Here is a 22523-nt window from a genome sequence, read left to right on the forward strand (position 1 = left end):
GAAAAGCAGTAAAAATTAATATTTCTATCTAAAAATCAGCCAAGGAACACACAAAATAAAAGGATGTAAAATGACAATATATACCTAAAACATAGGGAGGATAGGAGTAAAGAATGGGTTCAAACTTAAACAACCATCAACTTAATATACACTACTATAAGTAGATGATGTTATATACAAACCTAGTGGTAAATACAAATCAAAGAATAATAATAGATATGCAAAGAATAAAAAGAAAGAAATCCAAATAAGTCACTAAAGAAAACCAGCAAGCCATGAAAGAATGATAAGGATCAGAGAAAATCTCCAGAAACAACCACAAGTAATAAAATGGCAATAAATACATATCAATAATTACTTTGAATGAAAATGGAATAAATGGTCCAATCAAAAGACAAAGGGTAACAGAATGGATTAAAAAAAAAAAAAAACAAGATCTGTCTACATGCTGCCTACAAGAAACTCGTTTTAGACCTAAAGACACAGGCAGATTGAAAGCAAAGGGACAGAAAAACATTTATCATGCAAATGGTTGTCAAAAGAAAGCCTGAGTAGCAATACTTACATGGAACAAATTAGACTTTGACAAAGACTGTAGTAAGAGGCAAAGACAGACACTTTATAATAATAAAGGGAACAATCCAAAAAGAAGATACAATTGTAAATATCTATGCACCCCACATGGGAGCACGCAAATATGTAATACAATAACAAACAGAAAGGAACTAATCCATAATCATACAATAATAGTAGGGGGCTTTAACACCCCACTTACATCAATGAACAGATCATCTGAACAGAAAACGAAGAAGGAAACAATGGACAAGATGGATTTAACAGATATATTCCGAGCCTTCCATCCTGAAACAGCAGAATAAACATTCTTTTCAAGTGCACGGGGGGTATTTTCCAGAACAGGTTATGTATTAGGCCACAAAACAGGACTCAACAAATTCAAGAAGATCAAAATCATACCATGCCCCTTTTCTGACCACAACGCTATGAAACTAGAAGTCAACCACAGGAAAAAATCCGCAAAGACCACCAATATACGGAGGTTAAATAACATGATACTAAATAATGAATGGGTCAACCAGGATATCAAAGAAATAAAAAATATATGGAAGCAAATGAAAATAAAACAAAGAGGTCCAAAACCTTTGGGATGCAGCAAAAGTGGGTTCTAAGAGGGAAGTATATAGCAATACAGGCCTACTTCAAGAAGCAAGAAAAGTCTCAAACAACCTAACCTTACACTTAAAGGAGCTACATAAGTAACATTAATGAAGCCTAAAGACAGCAGACAGAAGGAAATAATAAATATTAGAGCAGAAATAAATGATATATAAATGAAAAAACAAGAGATCAATGAAATTAGGAGCTGCTTCTTGGAAAAAATTAATAAAATTGATACACCTCTAGCCAGACTTATCAAAAAGAAAAAAGACCTAAATAAAATCACAAATGAGACAGAGAAATAACAACCAACACCACAGAAATACAAACAATTTTAATATTATTATGAAAAACTATATGCCAACAAACTGGACAACCTAGAAGAAATGGATAAATTTCCTAGAAATATATAAATTACCAAAACTAAAACTAAAAATTTGCACAAACTGATAACCAGCAAAGAAACAGAATCATAATCAAAAAACTCCCAACAAAGAAAAGTCCAGAACCGGAAGACTTCACAGGTGAATTCTACCAAACATTTAAAGAGTTAATATCTATTCCTCCTCAAACAATTCCAAAAAAATAGAAAAGGAAGGAAAACTTCCACATTCATTCTATGAGGCCAGCATTACCTAGATACCAAAACCAGATAAAGACACACACAAAAAAGAGAAATACAGGCCAATATCTCTGATGAACACAGTTGTAAAAATCCTTAACAAAATACTAGTGAACCAAATCCAACAACACATTAAAAAAATCATTCACCAAGATCAAGTGGGATTTATTCCTGGGTTGCAAGGGTGGTTCAATATTTGCAAATCAGTCAACGTGATACATCAATGAACAAGAGAAAACAAAAGAACCACAGGATCACTTCAAAAGACACAGAAAAAGCATTTGATAAAGTACAACATCCATCCATGATAAAAACCCTTAAAAAAGCAGGTTTAGAGGGAATACCCCAACATAATAAAGGCCATATATGAAAAAACCCACATTTAACATCATCCTAAATGGGGAAAAACTGAGCTTCACTTCTACAATCAGGAATAAGACAGGAATGTCCACTCTCACCACTTTTATTCAACATGGTACTGGAAGTCTTAGTCACAGGAACCAGACAACAAAAATAAATAAAAGGTATCCAAATTGGCAAGGAAGAAGTCAAACTTTCACTATTTGCAGATGACCTGATATAATATGTAGAAAACCCAAAAGACTCCACCAAAAAACTGCGCTGGAATTGATAAATTCAGTAGAGTTGTAGGATACTAAATCAATGTACAGAAATCTGCTGCATTTCTATACAACAACGAAGCAGAAGAAAGAGAAATTGAGGAATCAATCCCATTTACGATTGCACCAAAAACCACAAGATACCTAGGGGTATAAACCTAACCAAAGAGGTGAAAGACCCGTACTCTGAAAACTATAAACCACTAATGAAAGAAACTGAAGATGACACAAAGAAATGGAAAGACATTCCATGCTCATGTATTGGGAGAACACAACCTGTTAAAATGCCTGTATTACCCAAAGCAATCCACACAATTAAAGCAATCCCTATCAAAATGCCAGCACTATTCCACAGAGAGCTAGAACAAACAATCCTAAAATTTGCATGGAACCACAAAACACCCTAAATAACCAAAGCAACCTTGAAAAAGAAAAGCAAGAGGCATCACAGTTAGAGACTTCAAGCTATAGTACAAAACTTCAGTAATCAAAACACTACGGTACTGGCACAAAAATAGACACACAGATCAATGAAACAGAACAGAAAACCCAGAAATGAACCTACAGTTATATGGCCAATTAATCTTCAACAAAGCAAGAAAGAATAGCCAATGACTGTCTCTTCAACAAATGGTATTGGGAAAACTGAACAACATGCAAAAGAATGAACCTGGACCATTCTCTTTCACTATACACAAAAATAAACTCAAAATGGATTAAAGACCTAAAATGAGATATGAAACCATAAAAGTCCTTGAAGAAAGCACAGGCAGTAATTTCTTTGACATCAGCCACAGGAACTTTTTTCTAGATAGGTCTCCTGAGGCGAGGGAAACAAAAGCAAAAATGAACTATTGGGACTGTATCAAAATAAAAAGCTCTGCACAGCAAAGGAAACAATCATCAAAACTAAAAGGCAACCTATGGAATGGGAGAAGATATTTGCAAAGGACATATCTGATAAAGGGTTAGTATCCAAACTATACAAAGATCTTATACAATAGCCACCCCAAACCCAAATAATCCAATTAAAACAATGTGCAGAAAACATGAATAGACATTTTTCTAATGAAGATATGCAAGTAGCCAACAGACACATGAAAAGATGCTCGACATCACTCATCATCAGGGAAATGCAAATCAAAACTACAATACCACCTCAAACCTGTCGGAATGGCTAAAACCAGTAACATGAGAAACAACAGGTGTTGGTGAGATGTGGTTAAATGGGAACCTTTTTCTTGCACTGGTGGTAGAAATGCAAACTGGTGCAGACACTGTGGAGAACAGTACGGAGGTTCCTCAACAAGTTAAAACTAGAACTACCCTACGATCTAGTAATTGCACTACTGGGTATTTACCCAAGGAATAATACGAATTCAAAGGGATACGTGCACCCCTATGTTTATAGTAACATTATCTACAATAGCCAAATTATGGAAACGGCCCAATTGTGCATCAACTGATGAATGAAGATGTGGTATATATATATATTCTAGGGAATATTATTCAGTCATAAAAGAGAATGAAATCTTGCCATTTGCAACGACGTGGATGGAGCTAGAGAGTATTACGCTAAGCGAAATAAGTGAATCAGAAAAAGACAAATACCAGATGATTTCACTCATGTGGAATTTAAGAAACAAAAGAGCAAAGGGTAAAAAAAGAGAGGCAAACCAAGAAACAGACTTAACTTTAGAGAACAAACTGATGGTTACCATAAGGGAGGTGGGGGGGAATGGGTTAAATAGGTGATGGGGATTAAGGAGTGCACTTGCTGTGATGGGCACTGGGTGATGAATGGGAAGTGTTGAATCACTATATTGTATACCTGAAACTAGTATTACACTGTATGCTAACTGGAATTTAAATAAAAACATAAAAAAATAACTGATATAACTTTCCAGGAATAATTCTTAATACATTTACTTGGACATATGACATTATACACAGGAACAAAATTAACTATACTTAGAGATGGTATGATAATATACACAGAAACCCGAGAATCTAATTTTTAAATCTAGTAAGAACAGGTGTGTGGGAGATGGCATTCCATTAAAATTATCCATACCTAAATAGAAGTACCATATCATCCAGCAATCCCACTTGTGGGTATATTTTCAAAGGAAACAAAACCATATCTCAAAACCTCAAAAAACACATCTTGAAGAGGTATCCATATTCCCATGTTCGATGCAGCTTTACTGATAATAGCCAAGGTATGGAAACAATGTTTAAGTATCTGTCAAAAGATGGATCAAGAAAGGGGCGTCTGGGTGGCTCAGTTGGTTAAGCATCTGCCTTTGGGTCAGTTCATGATCTTGGGGTCCTGGGACTGGGCCCCACATCCAGCTCCTAGTGAGAAGTCTGCTTCTCCATCTCCCCTTTCCCCCCACTTGTGCTCTCTCTAATAAATAAAATCTTAAAAAAAGAAAGATGGCTCAAGAAAATGTGGTATATAAATATAATAGAATAGTATTACAGCCTTAAAAAGGAAGGAAAATCCTGTCATTTGCAATAACATGGATGAATGTGGAGGGCATTATGCTAAGTGAAATAAGCCAGACAGAGAAAGACAAGTACTGTTTGGTATCATGTATATACAGGATTTGGGGGGGAAGATATATAAGGTGATGGGTATGTTAATTAACTTGATGGGAGAAATCCTTTCACTATATATATGTATATCAAATCATCACATTGAGCAGTATCTTACAATTTTGTCAATTACACTTCAATAAAGCTGAAAAATAAAATAACCCCAACCCAGATTTATGATTAAATTTAACTAAAAAATTTTTAAAGAAACAAAACAAAAAAACCCTACACCTCCATCTCTACGATAGGCCTCCTTTTTGTCTTTCGAACATGAACTCAGTACCACAACATCATTGTAGCTGGTAACACCTCTTTATTAGAATGATCCAGCAACACACAGGCACTCCATCAGCCCCAAATGATTTTTATCACTGGCTCCTTCTCTCCATTCAGGACTCAGCCCAAATAGCTCTTGCTCAGAGAGGCCTTCCTTAACCACTCCTGTTAAAAAAGTATTCCCTCACTTTGGTCTTAATTATGGTCTTATTGTTTAATCCTTTGAAGGTAATGTGGCAACAGGGCCCTCAGGGTTTGTAAAGTGATACTAAATTATTTCTACATTTATTAGCAGGAAGACTTTCTATATAAAGAAACTTTCACTGAACTATTTGGTTACCTAGCAGTAGCCACTAACTATATATGACTACTTAAATTTACATTTTAAAATTCCATATTCATAAATATTCATATAAATCAGCTTAAGTATAAAAAGTAACTTTCTACTGCTAGCTAGGGAGGGAGAGAGGCATTTTTGCTTTTCTCAAATTTTTACCTGAAAATGAAAACCCTTGTTATAAGTACTGGAATAGAGATTTTTCAATCTTTTCATATGCTTACAGTGTCATCTTCTGTCATCTAATAATTATATACTCTGCTTGCCATAAATTTTGTTCTTGTTTTGTTTAATCTTGATGGGAACTAAAATTTACCAAATGAAAGAATTAATGGAAGGAGGGCCCTGTCCCCACAGTACCTTCACAAGATTAAAAGCTTAACACCAACAGACAACTTCTCATCAGAAACAATGAAAGCCAGAAGACAATGGAACGTAAATTTTAAAGTGATCAAATGAAATAATAAAATGGAATTCCACCACCAGTAAAAACTCTTATTAAAAATAAAGGTGAGAAGGTGCCTGGCTGGCTCAGTTGGTTAAGCATCTGCCTTCAGCTCAGGTCATGATCCCAGGGTCCTGGTTCAGAGTCCCACATCAGGCTCCCTGCTCTGTGGGGAGCCTGCCTCTGCCTCTCTGTCTCTCATGAATAAATAAATAAAATCTTTAAAAAATAAAAAAAATAAAAATAAAGGTGAGAATGGGGCGCCTGGGTGGCTCAGTGAGTTAAGCATCCAACTCTTGGTTTTGGCTCAGGTCATGATCTCTGGGTCCTGAGATCGAGCCCCACGTCAGCGTCCATGCTAGGCCTGGAGCTTGCTTCAGATTCTCTCTCCCCCCCTCTGGTCCTCCTCTCCTCTCTCTCCCCCTCCTCTCAAAACACTAAATTAAAAAAATAAAAGTGAGAAAACTTCTGCTTCAGCTAGTAACGGACCAGTAATCTCACTAAGAACTAGAAAATTTTACAGGGAAAAAAACAGAACTTCTCATTTTGAAGGCAGCAGAAAGCTCTGAGGTAATAACAGAAGGAGTGAAGACTCCAAGGAAAGAACAACTTTGGAGAGGGAGGGGATTTCTGTAGCTGCTTTCACCCTGAGGCCTTCGCTGATCTGGCAAAAATCAGCAGTTGGCAAGAGGCTAGGATTACCACTGGCAGGTAAAGATTCTGATCCACAAGGTGATGTAATTCTCACATGCATCTTCTCAAGGTGGATAAAATCCCTAGATTAGTAGGGTATCCAAACTTGAGTGTGCATAAATTCTTATATAGTGGGCACACATGCATGTCAGGGGGGAGGGCCTCAGCAGATGAAGGGCCCAAGAATCCGATGTTAATTTTTTCAAGCACCCCATGATAGCCCTGAAACTAAAGAGACCTTACAAAATAGATGTACAAACGTTAACAGTATTTTTTTCCCCAAAAAGTGGTTATTAAATTTATGTTTCGGGTAAACCCCGATTACTCAATATTTTACTCTCATACTAACTTGTAACTGATTTGCCATCCCACAGCCAAAAATAAATGTCTGTGTTATACCTTTTATCACACAACTTAGCAAAATCTTCCACACACAAAAACAAAATGTTCTAAAATTAAACTGGGGGCGCCTGGGTGGCTCAGATGGTTAAGCGTCTGCCTTCGGCTCAGGTCATGATCCCAGGGTCCTGGGATCGAGTCCCGCATCGGGCTCCCTGCTCCTTGGGAGCCTGCTTCTCCCTCTGCTTCTCTCTCTCTCTCCTCCTCTGTCTCTCATGAATAAATAAATAAAATCTTTTAAAAATAAATAAATAAATAAATAAAATTAAACTGAAAAGGTTTTTTTAAGTATAGCAACCTTAAAAGAATTGAGATCAAGGGGTAACTCTAACACGCCTTTCAAATGGTGACACGTGGAAGGGATAGTTCAATCGTAAGAAAAAGTAAAACTAACAACAATGCGTTATAACAACTATCTATGAACATTTTGCAAAGAAAGTCATTCCACATCAAGAATAAGAGAAATCTTAAATCATTTAAGGCTGCAGATAGTTCAAGTTTAGAGGCAAAACATATTAAATGAAATTTCCTCATATATAGCAAGTACTGTTTCACTACACAAAATCTTGATCACATTTAATGAGTATAAAATACATGAAGGAGATAATGCCCAGAATCCCATTAAATTTTATGTATGTCTGACTTCACTTACAATGATATGGGTGATCACTTTAAGTAAGGTAAGTTAAAACACTTACCTGGGTTTCATATAAGTGGGCAATGTGAAATTGAACTGCAAAGATGATGGAAAATAAAAATCAATACCAATATAATAGTGTTTGGGGTAAATTAAGTAAGAATATAAAATGTCAAACATTAAGCACAATCTACTCTATAGAGATTTAACAATGAGACATAACTTATTTTTAATAAAACAATATACAAGCAAACACACTAAAGAACATGAACATAAGACGCCACATGTGCCACATGTATTCACTGTTGCTCACTATCAAATTTTGTCAGTGTAATATTAAAATTAACATTAAAATCTATAGCAAGTGAGTATACGCCTTACAAAGTTCAAAACTGCAAGATGAAGCAAATATAGAAAACTCCTATAATCCATGCATTTCAAAACATGGTATTTAAAAGCTGAGTTCCAAGACAATAAAATATAGTAAAGTCAATATATGATAAAAAAACATATAAAAACCAAAGAAAGCCTCTAATTCCTTATACCACATTTCATAACAACATTTATAAAGAAGTCATAAAGCAGGATGATGCTGGAAATAACACACAGAGGAAGTGAACTGTTGCATTTCTCTATCGGTTCCTCAGAATTAAGAAAAAAAAAGTCAAAAACCACTTAGAAGGCAAGAATAGTAAACAGTCCCAAGATTAACAAATATGTCTTGAAAATCAAGTAAGAATATATTTTAGCTTTTGTTTGCAGCTCTCCCTGATACCAACACCAAAGTATGAATGATCCAACAAAAGCAACAATGAACCAGGAATCAAAATTGGATTCTAGCTACTTCGATACTATAATTTTCATTCTTCAATGACAACTCTCTTTTTAATGTTCTAACTACCTGGATTTCCTAGCTGGATTTAAGCCTTTCAAATTTATATGCAAAAATGTTGGTGTGGATCTTTAAAAACAAGGTCCATAGGACTACTGTCAAGTATTCACTGCTGGATGCACCATGGACTAACTCTCTCACTGATTCCTCTAACTGTAAGATTCACCTGGGAGGCTTGTTAAAAATAGAGATTCCTGGGGCGCCTGGGTGGCTCAATCATTATGCGTCTGCTTTGGCTCAGGCCATGATCCCAGGGTCTTGGGATCGAGCCCCATTTCCCCATTTCAGGCTCCTTGCTCAGCGGGAAGCCTGCTTCTCCCTCTCCCACTCCCCCTCCCTGTGCTCCCTCTCTCACTGTCTCTCTCTGTCAAATAAATAAATAAAATCTTTAAAAAAAAAAAGGTAGAGATTCCTGAGATTATGATTCAGTGAGCCTATGGCGTAGCCTGGAAAGCTGCCTTTTCAAATCAGTTCTGCAAGAGATTCTTATACCTGTTCTAGACTAGCATCTGGGAAGAACTAAACTAAATAACCATAAAGAATAAAACAAACAAAATATATGATGAACTTTAAAATCAAACATTTTTAGATCAAAAGTAAAACTAGGGGCGCCTGGGTGGCTCAGTCGTTAAGCGTCTGCCTTTGGCTCAGGTCATGATCCCAGAGTCCTGGGATCGAGTCCCATATAGGGCTCCCTGCTCCGTGGGAAGCCTGCTTCTCCCTCTCCCACTCCCCCTGCTTGTGTTCCCTCTCTCGCTGTGTCTCTCTCTGTCAAATAAATAAAATCTTTAAAAAAAAAAAAAAGTAAAACTACATCTCTCCATAAATAATCGTTAAATATTACATGTTAACTAATCAGGGACGAGGCAAAATAAAAATATCTTTAGAAGATTACAATCAGCTTTTTGTGAAAAACACATAAAAATAACAATAAAAGTTCTACGTATATAGATATCCCCTCTGCCTAAATCTGTTGAGGGCTTTTATTTTCCATTCCCCTTTTCCAACACAGCCCTCCCTTGAGATACCATTTCCAAATCTTACCTCACTACATCAATGGAAGGAGATTGGGTTACAGATTAAGAGAATGAGAAAGATGATGGAAAAATCTATGCTCATTTCCCCCGATCTACTTACTTCTCTAATAAAGGTGAGAAAGAAGAACAGAACAGCAACTAGCTAGCATCCTACCACCACCCCAAACTTCCTCCAAGCTCAGTCCCTAGGCCCTCCCTCTGTCCAGGGCTTTCCTATGCAATGAATTACTAAATACAGTGTCATCTTTTGTAGTGTGAAAATTATCACATATTTAAATTCTTAGAAGTCCTCTTCAAGAGGAACATAACCATACAACTAAGAAAAAGCTCCACTTGGCTAAGTCTCAAAGTTGAAATTTTTAACAAATACTGCTATAAAAGGTTCTGAAATTAAACTTTATTCAGAAACTATACATTATTTTTAGAATTAAAAGAATTAATTAAATCTACAGGAAACAATTTTATCACAAGGGCCATCATATAATGAAGTCTCACATCACCATGATCCTACTTTTAAAACACCAACTGTAACTAATCCCTCTTAAAAAGCTCTAGAAGCAATAAGTGTATCTACTTACTTTTTAATTGCATAAATGAATTGTGCCATAAGAGAAATATCTCATATAGATGTTTTTTTAAAAGCTTACTTTCCTTTCTATAATCTTCTGATCTTTGTAGTATCACAAAGTAATATGTAAGATTTCAAAGAATAGTCAAGGTCTGTGGCATACACAAATAGGTGATGACGTTAAAAATTCAAAGAGAAATAAGCTTTGCCAAGATAATAAGAGTCTGGTACTTAAATTGTAAAAATGTCTGGCTCAAAGTAGGTAGTCTACATTTGTTAATGCTCTGTGAGACATTAGCCATTACCGTGGTTATCATGTAATCATGCAGACAGCCTAAGATAAACTACCCAAATCAACTGAACTATAATGGCCTAATGTCTCTAAATGAAGCACGTTCCCTTCCATCACAGTAACCAGCCTTGTAGCACAGAAAGTCCTGAGTCCAGGCAAACTCCTCAGTCCTGGGCAAAACAGGATGTTGGTCACACTCCCTCCTATTTCCTTTCTCAACAACCAACAGAGACATAGTAAACTTGAAGATGTATTCATTATGGTTCAAATCATCCTCTTCACGTTCAACAGGAAGTTTCCTGCCCAATGGTGCTCATTCTACGGATGTAGGTGTTTTCCTCTCAAGCAAGAGCAATGACGTACAACTGAGATTTAACCTCAACAGGGTAGAATAAAATGAGGATTTACCAAAATATTCAGTTTGACATTTATGAAACATCCCTCAGAAGTTATCATTCAAACTGACATATTAGTTATGAGAGTTTGCTTTAAGGTACTAGATATAATCAATCAAATGAAAAGGAGCTATTTTCTTATTCCTGTATAATTAGGAAAAAGTATAAATTAAGATTTTAATAAAAGTGTATCAATGAGTTAAATTTTGTCTAATCTAACCTCATCTTAGAAACTAAAATACTGCTGCACTTGTTACCTTCCCACCATTTATTCTGCAAATACACTGATCAGTTTCATTTAAAGAAAATAGAAATCTTTTATGTTTTCTCAGGAAATTGCCTCTAGTAGCAATATGAGATAAGTGGTCTGGTTTAGATGATGGTTTAATCCACACCATGTCATAATTCATGTAATAGCAAGTTACATCCTAATTTCTATAACCTTTTCATATATTCCATCATTTTCTTAGGCATTTTTAACACTGACGCTATTTTCACTTAACGCCATTCTCAAGGGTTAAAGCATGAGTCACTTAGAGCAAAATACTTTCTCAAACCTAGAATCCTTTGACCTGAAATTTTCATTAAGAATGATTTAACTTTTTACACCTATTTTTCAGGAAAGAAAGTTTTAAAGAAATCCAGCTTGAACCCAATGTATATCCTTAAAACTTTTATTGGCTACTATTACACTAAATATGCCAACACTCACTTATTGATAAACACATCATAAACCAATCTGCTTTTGGAAAGAAACATACACAGAAGCAGAAAATAACTGTCTGAAAAAAAACACTGTAGCAGAACATATTTCTCACATTCTTTTTTAATTAATTGAAAAATGTCACTTCAAACTTTATATATGATATGTAAAAGTAGAATAAAATGTTTTCATAATTATCAGTAACTTTAATACCACACAGCAGGAATCAGTGAGCTATCACTTAAGAATCTTTGTATACGCATTTTTCCCTAAAAGACTGGTAAACCCTGCTTTTAATCCCCCAAGTCATCTACAATATAATTATTGCACAAATAGTCAATCTTGTTCATTAGTGCAGACAATTTTAATTCAACAACCCAGTTCACTGGCGTATCTATTTTAGACACAGGCTGTTCACAATAACTGGTCTCACATGTTCCATTTGTACAAGTAGCCATGGCAACCAATACAGTTAGATCCAACAATTCCAAAAGAAAAATTACACAGGACTTTCACTATCATCATCATCATCATCATCATCATCACTACTATTATTTGCCATGAGGTGATCTGAATACATGTAGAAAACTATTACTTAAAAATACTTACTTTCAGCATTGGACAAAGTGCAGGGATTGCAGTCAACCAAAGCTAACTGAAAATGCTGCAAGAAAAGAATGAGAAAATCAGTGCACTAAATTCAGTCACATAAATGTGTCTTAATTTTCAGGTACGTAAAGTCTAACATAATCATGAAACTACGCTATACAAATAAAACATACTAGACAACCAACTAGAATTACTTTGTACATTTATTGCTGATAACAGGCTGTTGGGTTACTTTCTTGAGACAGTTGAGAATAGAGAATTAACTTTATCAAGTTATCCCACGTATAATTTTGTTCATATGAAAAAAGCTTCAGAAAAAGTCTTCAAGTAAATAGTATCAGTTATAGAGTAGTTTAATAGTTTAATCATGGGGCGCCTGGGTGGCTCAGTCGTTAAGCGTCTGCCTCCGGCTCAGGTCATGATCCCAGGGTCCTGGGATCAAGCCCTGCATCCGGCTCCCTGCTCTGCGGGAAGCCTGCTTCTCCCTCTCCCACTCCCCCCGCTTGTGCTCCCTCTCTCGTTGTGTCTCTCTCTGTCAAATAAATAAATAAAATCTTTTAAAAAAATTAAAAAAATAGTTTAATCATTATTTCAAAAACAAAGTAAAGTTCAATGGTATTAATGTCAGAATACCACTGCTTATCTCAAATGAGACATGAACTTTAGAAACAAACGAAATACTACGACAATAAAGGGTAAAACTATCTGCCCTTACTGATTCTTCAATAATCATTGTATTTGGTGCCTTTTTTTTTAAGATTTTATTTATTTGTGAGAGAGAGAGAGAGAGAAAACAAGCAGGGGGAGGGAGAGGGAGAAGGAGAAGCAAACTCCCTGCTGAGCAGGGAGCCCGACACAGGGCTTGATCCCAGGACCCTGAGATCATGACCTGAGCCGAAGGCAGATGCTTAACCAACTAAGCCACCTAGGTGCCCCTGTATTTGGTGCCTTTTAAAACTATGAAATACTACCAAGAATGCATCAAATAGCCTGTGTTGAAGTTCATCTATGAAATATAATTATCTTTTTAGAATGCATGTACTATTATATGTGTAGGCAATATTCAACCACTAATAGTTTACAATATCCATCCATGTATAATAACATCATATCATCCTGCCTGAAAAATGCATGTTAAAATTCAATGAATAACACTAATTTCTAAGAACACAAATCACGATCAAGAACACTAGGTAACATTTGACATCCATCTACTTTATCAACATTAAACCTGGTATATAAACTAAGAAGAAAACAAGTACTAGAGTTGGTATAAAATCCTTAGTATAAAAAAAGTAAATCTCTCTGAACTCTTCTAAAAAATATTTCCATATATGTACATTCAGATTTTCTGAGTCCCTACAAGATTTTATCATTAAAAGTAATCAACAGCCAGAGTATAAATCCTTTTTTTAAAAATTGACAATAAGTTTGTTCCTATCCACAATTCAAATATCTAAATAGTTGTATTTTTTATAACTACTGGACAAACTGAAAATTGACATGCATAATGACAACTAGATATAAACTCAAAAAGACTTTCTTTATCAAGAGAAATAATCATTAGTAAGCTTTCAGTACTGTATTTCAATACAGAATAAACAAAACTGCACTTGGTCAACTAGAACCCTCAATTAACAAAAATAAACTAATGTCAGCTACCCAGTGTTACAGTGAAAGAAAGATTACAAGGCATCGTTTGGCATGAACATGGTAGCTATCATATTCCTTCATGAATGTCTGTAACGCGCAAGCATAATGAGGCAAGCCTACATTTGCAGTACTCTTTAAAATGTAAGGGCTGTAATATTCTGAATGGGCAAACCACTAACAAAATGACTATGACCCTTAAATATTAAACATTTAATCCATTCAACAAATGTTTGTCAAGTATCTATAATGCCCTTAAGACAATGCAGGCACTAGGAATACAACGGTCAATGAAACAAAAGTGAAAGTTATTCGTCATGGCTGACTAAGTGAAAAAAAAAAAATCCAACATCTGAACACTTTAAGAACTGGAACTGCTTTTATTAAAAGGAAACAAAACAAAACAACAAAGAACTGCCTTTATTCTTCCCTGGCCTTCTAAGCAGACTGGATATACAACTCAAACATCCCTTTAATGTGCTACCACAGCAACAGAAACCAGACTATTTGTATACCTGAACCTAACATAACATTGTATGTCAACTATACCTCAATAAAGAAAATAAAAAGTGAGCACTGTGAAAGCAAAGCGTGCTTTATAACCACTTGTCTTCCTGTGGACAAAAAGAGCAGCGCAGTAGCCACACATTCTGATTGTACGACATTTCTGAGTCTCATCTATCCTGTCGGCATATGTAGAGAAGAGAAGACAGACGTTTCCTAACTGAGCCATCAAAGGATACAAACTGACCTGCAAAGAAAGTCTTCAAGATGGCAGTATTTTAATTTTACTATTACAATGATGTCTCTCTCACAAAGAGCAGAGAGATGCATAATTCGAACTGCTTGACTACATTTCATCTATCAATATGCAAGGTCCTGCAATGAAACCTGGCAGAAGCAATTCTGGACCATGTTTTATATAAGTATTAATCAATCTTAAAAGCACCAATGAAGTCACTGATGTATCATTTCAAATCCACAACATCATGAAATATTAAACATTTCCAAACAGCAACAATATAGAAAAATTACTTGGCAACAGAGTACACATTCAAAAACATGCATGTGAGAATGAAGGAACTTAGAGAATAATTACTAAGTATAAGAAACTAAGAAAAGCCACATAAAACTACCCCATGTAAAGAAAAACAAGGATATGCTTCCCAGTAAACTGAAGGGAGATGAGGGACTGGGTTGGGGATGACATGACCTCAGAGTTTCATTTCTCATATCTAAACCAGATGCAAAATAGATGTACCTATTAACATATAAGCCAGCAGAAATGACTATCAATTATAATAATCAGCCCCCAGGATCTGAAAATACCATGGTAAAATATCCAGCACCCATCCCTGCAACCAACAGAAGCAGCTAGGAAACATCTGTGCCTCACATGGAAATACTGCAGTACTGAAACTGACTATTGCTGTGTGAAATAGTTACTACGTGGTACAGGCTTCTGCCCTTCAAAGACTACATACAAACCTCAAGGCAGAAAGCATTCTATAGAAAATTAATTTCCAAGCAAGACTTACCTAACACATTTTTTTAATGTTACGGTGGTTTTCTTTTATAGAGCACTTCTGGTCCAATTTAACAAAAAAGATCTATTCATAACAACTTCTGTTGACATCTTTATTACCAAAGTCACCTTTTGTTTTAAAAGCTTTTATTTCACAATAACTTCATAGCATTTTGCCTTATATAGATTAAGGAACTTGATTTCTAACTGGAGGAGGAGAATCTATATTCATGTAATTAACATGTAAAACTCAGGTTTCAAGACTTTCTCTTTAAATTGTTTTACTTCTAGCTGTACAGTCTGTGATTATCTCACAAACCTTTTCAATTGTAGAACCCTTCAACTATATTCCCAATCCTGAAGAAAGCAGTGATATAACTTTTGGGGGGGTAATTAACAAATTATTTATGTGTGCATAAGTTATTAAAATTTAGAGCAATGTTTGGATTCCAGATCCAATCTTGGATGTTCTTAATCAGTGGGTTGGAGCTGACATCCTGTAAGCCAGAAAAAAAGGTTCTACAAGTGTCCAATGCACAATCAGGGGTAAATGCCACTATTTTAGTTTTTAAATTGTGTCCTTGCCCCCAAAAACTCTACTTCAGACTATTTAGACAAGGTGTGTGTAGTCGATACTGTTGTCTCTGTTCAATTAGTGCAGACACAGCCTTTAGGAAAAAAATGTTGGCAACACCAGGCACTGTGCTATGGCTATGCATCTACGAAACTGAATGCACGGCTCCCTGAAATGAATGTTCTGTTAGAAGTTTAAAAGACAATTCCCTAACGGAATCCAAAAGATGTAGATGAGGGGAAAAAGAAAAGAAGTAGCACTTCACGCTGAGGAAACAACTTAAGTCATTTTTACACAGCCCTTATGAAAGAGGGCTTTATGGACCATTTTAAGTGAGAAGAGGGAAGATAAGTCATGTACTCTTCCAAGTCAAGTGATTTTTTCTTTTTCATTGTTACAGATTGCCACAATTCTAAAAGTAAGAATTAAAACCAACAACTTCATTCCTAAACCTAATAGTCTATGATAAATGGATGAGACTAGGGAAAGGTCCAGGGATGTGATGGTACTTCGGGGATTTGGTCTCTGAAAATGAGAATACAGAACTGAAAGTGGAAAGTTCTAGTAGGGCTTATGTGTCACACTGCTGGATAAGCTGATGTGACTGAGGTTCTTTCAAAGCCCTCAAACTCAAGTTCTTCTGATTCTCTGTAACACAAGGTTATTACAACTGTTTTGAGGAGAAACTCTACTGCACACCAGTAACTAATAGCTAATGGATCCTGGCAATCTTCACTCAAAAAAGAAGTTTCCAATCTGGAGTTCTCCAAAAGTATCCTTAACAAAAAAGTAAAAGAAAAGACACTATATACTGAAGATGTTCAAAATCTTACTTCTTTTCACAGCCCTCCTTTATGGCTCCAGACTTCTGTCTGTCTATACCAACATCTGATATCCCTCGGGTACTTCCACTCAGTATACTCCCAAAGGACTCATTGCCACTCAGAGCCTTTCCACCTACTTTAGTTAAAAAAAAAAAAATGAATTAAGCCAATAAATGAGGAATCTATTTCCACACTGAATCAGTTAATAAATTAACTCCTTAAGATTTATAGAATGTATTACCTCTCATCCATCCATCCACTGAGAACCCATTTATCCCACGGGTCTTGCTCATCTTTTTTCCTGTAACAGTGTCCTACCTAGTCTCCCAACTCATTTCTATTGTACTTTACGAAAGTACAGGTATACAACGGACTAGAAAAACACTGGTTCTAATATGCCAAATTATGAAGGAACTTATATTGGTATCCAGCCAATTACCAACAGGTCCCCATTAAAAAGCCACACTCTTTATCTTTAAAATCCAAAAAAAGTTCCAATGTTGCCATAGTCTAGGGAAACTTAAAATATGTAAATATTAGGGAGAATTTCTACATAATCTTCACTAAATTAAATAGATGCACTGGCATTAACTGACTGAAGAATATGGGTGTTATGACATCTTATTTTGCATTTCCTTCCTTCCATGAAGGAAATAATTAAGGGTCTGCCAGGATGTGAAAATTAGAGGCATTAAATAACTATCAAAATCAGTGTACTTTTATTGAAGTAATGATCATACACTGCCTCAAATATATAACAAATGTAAGCAATTATCATTAACACCATTAAAAAGTAATGAAATAAAATTCCAAATTAATTATATGGTGTTAAAGAGGCAACCAAACCCCCCTGGGGGCAGGGATATCATCTGAAGCAGGTAAGAAAAACAACAAATACCATGTAGAAATGTCACTCTGGAATGGACCCTGGTTCAGATAATATTAAACTAGTTAATAAATTAAGAACTGATACCCCCACCACTCACTAAACACATGAAATCTCTATTGACCAATTTAATGGAAAAGTAAAACCGTATCATTGAAAAGTAAGCTGGGCATTAACTTCACATTTCTGACGATGGGCAGAGTAGCAAAATTACAAGTATTAAATTCTAGGACGGGAAAATGGATTTCACAAACAGTATCTACACTGGTCCCAAACTGAGGAGTTTTAGATATAGTAGACAAACTGAGAACTAAGAAAGGGGGCTAAAAAAAACTTGTCAGATTCTTCCATATATCTATATATATCTGTGTATGTCTATAAATTTAATCTTTACAACAATCTTGTAGAGTGGGGACAGTTACTCCAGTACTATAGACACAAGAGGATCAGAAGAGTTAAGCATCTTGCCCAAGGTCACACAATTAGTCATATGGCAGGGTCAAATTTTAAAACCAAATTTGCTTGCTCTGAGAGCTGTTTACATAGTACCAAAACAGAATGAATCTGTTTCAGAGATACATTTTGGTAAAAAAGTTATTACCAGGGATACAAATAAAACGGGAGGCCCTGGAATCCACTTCATGTGTAGGTGAAAATAAGAAATCTATTATGAAAATAAACTGCATTTTATCATCGAAAACCTGTAGATGCTATATCCCTCTTCAAGCATAGGGAAAGAAAATGAGGTGAAGACCTGATCTATAGTGGATGGATTGCCCACACCAAAAATGCTATTTTTTTACCCACCCCTCACTCCTCCACCAGACAAGAACAGTGTATTTAGGGAATTGAGCCCTGCTGCAAAACTGGGCCTAATTGGTCTAAGAGCAACCACATCTTTGATAAGGAATCAATTGAGAATGGCCAGTGGCTCATTTCTGGCCAACGAGATGCAAAGAGAAGTATTCTTGAAGAGATCAACAGGAAGTCAGGATCTTTTTCCCTTATGACATGATGATTGGATATTTACTGAGCACTTATCATATGCTAGCACTATACTAAGCACCTATACCACTACTCTAAAATATTTCTATATGAGACATGAAAAATGAATCATCTCACTTTGATTGTACCCTGCAATTGTACTGAATTCATTTATTACTTCTAATAGTTTTTTGGTGGGGTTTTTAGGGTTTTCTACATTTCACTTTGATTGTACCTCACAACCAGCCTTAAGAATAAGCCAACACAGAACAAAGAAGAAAATGAATCCTTGATGAAACCCTGGATCAGCTGAATCAACCAATCCAGAAGGCTATACTTCACATGTATTATACAAGCTACTTTTTTTTAATTGTTATTTTAATCAGCTTCAGTTGGGAGTTTCTGAAGTTTCTGATTGTCTATACCAAGAAATGTGCTTCTAGGAAACAGCTTCAGTAGTTGAAAAGTCAGAGGTTCCCCATCTATCCATATGAAACTAAAATACTAGCCAGTCCACTCTAGGAAAATTGGAGGCCACCTAAGGGGAGAGGGACATACCACTCCTTCTGATTCCTACCTTCATTTGCAATACCTCCTCCTTGACTAAAAATGATGATGCCTAAAATTCTGCTTTTGAAAACAGACAAGGAATAATGGAGAGAGAAGCCTAAAAAAAAAGCTGATGTCAAAATGAGATAAAAATCAAAGGCAACCTTCTTGTTATGGGGAAGAGAAATAGCAAGGACTCCTAAAATTCTTTTCTCTGTTCACACAAATGAAATAAACATCAGGATGATTATCAAGTATTTTAACAAGAAGACTGTACTTAAAACAATTTTTATTTTTTTAAAGAGTTTTTTGCTAACATTGCTATGACTTGAAGGTTTGTTAGCCTTTATGCCTGAACAAACAAAAGTTGTACACAGGAAGTCTCTACTGAACTTGAGTAAGCAGGAACACTTTCAATTCACCGTGGAACACCGTCCAACACTGTTTCTCCTGATTATAAAGGATTTTAAGTACTGCCACCTTCATAGAAGCAGAGCTCTGCATCCACAGAATTATGTAAGATACCACTATACTAATGTTCAGAGATAGCCAAATTCTATAATATGGGACATTATCTGATTATTTTTTCCACTCAAATATATCTCCTGAGCAACATTTACCAAGCTGCTATCAAAAACATGTCTGCCACACATAATAGTTCTATTGTGACAATACTTTAAAATGATCAAATAAGTTTATTTTCTATTATTAGACATTTTAAGAATCTTTGTTAGCTTATACTGTGAATGTCCAAGAGGAGGTTAAAATATGCAAGGTGGCATATCTAAACTTATTTTCCATTTCAAATCCACTCACATCCCATAGTATACAGTTGACTCTTGAACACAGGTTTAAACTCCATGGGCCCACTTATATATGGGTTTTTTTTTTTTTGCATCAATGTATTTTCCCTTTTATGATTTTCTTAATAACATTTCCTTTTCTCTAGCTTACTTCATTGTAATACAGTACATGATACATATGTAAACTATGTGTTAAGCAATTCTAGGTTATAGGTGAGGCTTCCAATCAACAGTAGGTTATTAGTAGTTATATTGTTGAGGAGTCCTTACATACAAATTTTCAAATGGGGGGAGGGGATTGGTGCCCATAACCCCCACATTGTTCAAGGGTCAATTATCTGAGAAGTGCTGCTCTATATTTGAGGAAATCTGGCAATTTCCAGGCATCCTTTACTCTCCACACTACCTAATTTTACCTTGGCACCAATTCCTCAAACTGCACTTACCTTTGACAACTGTGTAAACAAAATACTTCACATACTTGTTTTAGTGTTTTTGGTTGTATATCACTCTTTCATATTATCAGCATTGTTCTTTATAAACTCGTGAAAGATAGAAACGGTAGTTGTATAATTGTCTATTTTAAAACTCTAGAACAATTAAATACAGTTTTTTAAAAAAAACCTTCAGCAGTACCTTATTAGTAAATTCAAATTACAACCTACTGTAAAGTCTCTTTATCATTCTTTATCTCCCTCCCCGCCCTTCAGGATCAAGATAATCTGCAACGGAAATATTTAGAACATGGCAACCATTATATTCTTAAATTCACAAGAACTTGAACTTTTTCCTAAAACTTCTAATACTTCAAAAAGCAATGCTTTTGTTGCACAGGAAAGCACTATTTTCATGAAAAGCCCAGTAAGACCTAAAGTGATGGCATAAACAGCACAAGAAACTCAATAAAAAAAATTGAGAAATATCAAATTTCCATAGTAAGTGAAATATTTAACCAACAATATATTTTCTTTTTCTAACAATGTTTACATTCACAAACCAGGATTCAAATGACTTGCAGAGAATACTTTTTTAAAAATTTAGATATGAGATGTGCCCTGCTGGTAGAGGTCGACAGATTTCTAGTGAGATCCATGCAAATAAATAGGCCAGGATGGGATCACAGACACAGCACCATTAAGCAGCTGGACCTGACCTCTATGCTGGCCAATCACTTATAGTGGACTGACTTAGATGTCCAAACTGAGATTGAAACCTTCAACTTTTCCTGATGATAGACTTCAATTAAAACTTAAAAAAAAAGTTTAATGGTATCATCAGTTACCTATGTCTTAGGATAATTACTTGGTACCCTGAAACCCAACCTTGTGTATCTTCCAGTTCATAGCTGATAAAACAGTTCTTTTGCCTAAATTTTCTTTTGAAGTGCCAATATAAATTCCAACATTTCTCAATGCTCTAATATTTAACAACAACCCATCCCCCCAAAAATGCACAAAATGAAACATTGTATCTTGGAAAAAACCCAATAACCTACCTTTAAACTAGACTCATAGTCTGTATTCACTTTGAACATAAGCCCAAGTCGTAAATGAATTTCCTTGGCTCGACAAAAGCTGGGATCAACATAAAGCACCTCCTGAAATGCTTTAATTGCCCTGAAAGAATATAGACATAAGATATCTTAACTTTTTAACACTTGCATGAATTTTTGCTTGGTAGCACAGTAAAACTTCTGCTTTATGCAATATGGTTTTAAAGAAAATGTGTTACGTGAAATGTATTGTTTAAAAAAAAAAAAAAGACTGGGAAGTGGCACCTGGGTCTTTTATATAACTGAATGTATATCATCTAATACAAAAGGGGAAAAGGAAGATCAGACGAATGTATAATCAACTGTTCAAATAATATTTTATGGCTTAAAATTCTCAGTTTAAATAACTGATTTCATTGTTTCTGGAATTTCCTAGGGGAAAGAGGGGTGGGGCAGATAGTTTTGTTTTTTTTAAAGAGGAGAGATTAATCCTGTTTCTAGTCTATTCTGTAAGAATAAGTCATTTAAAACTTTGTCTTTCATGTTTAGATTTACAATTCATATGTATCTTATTTTTTATATGGTGTGAAGTCAGATTTCATTTTTTCCATACAGATATCCAACAGCCCCTGCATCATTTGTGGTAAAGCCCATTCTTAGCACAGCTCTGCAGTGCCACTTTGTCCTAAATCAAATGTCCATTATTTATGTAGGTCTGTTTCTGGGTTCTCTATCATCTATCACTTTCCATTGGTCTATCAGTCTATTTTTGCCCCAAATTCACAATTTAACTTTTATAAATGGTCTTGATTACCAGTAGAGCAAATAACAAGCACAAGGAAGGAATACTTTTCACTGAATACACTTTTATACACCTTAATTTGATCATGTAAATATACTACCTACAAAAAATAAATTAAAATCATGACAAGGA

At 35.3% G+C, this 22523-nt stretch overlaps 1 protein-coding gene across 6 annotated transcripts in view; it reads right to left on the minus strand.

Annotated features, from left to right (window-relative positions):
* Window positions 1-22523, minus strand: part of KDM6A (lysine demethylase 6A) — a 209317-nt gene that overhangs the window by 75913 nt on the left and 110881 nt on the right. For all 6 annotated transcript variants that reach the window (XM_028113342.2, XM_028113341.2, XM_028113344.2 and 3 more), the window contains exons 6-8: window positions 21593-21713; window positions 12303-12357; window positions 7868-7902 (exon numbers count right to left, since the gene is read on the minus strand). In XM_028113342.2, coding sequence (XP_027969143.1) covers window positions 7868-7902; window positions 12303-12357; window positions 21593-21713 — 211 coding nt within the window. The remainder of the gene's footprint in view (window positions 1-7867; window positions 7903-12302; window positions 12358-21592; window positions 21714-22523) is intronic.

This window comes from Eumetopias jubatus, unplaced genomic scaffold (assembly GCF_037043125.1).
Source record: "Eumetopias jubatus isolate StellerSeaLion01/CBP00866 unplaced genomic scaffold, mEumJub1_p1.0 scaffold_11, whole genome shotgun sequence".
Lineage (NCBI taxonomy): Eukaryota > Metazoa > Chordata > Mammalia > Carnivora > Otariidae > Eumetopias > Eumetopias jubatus.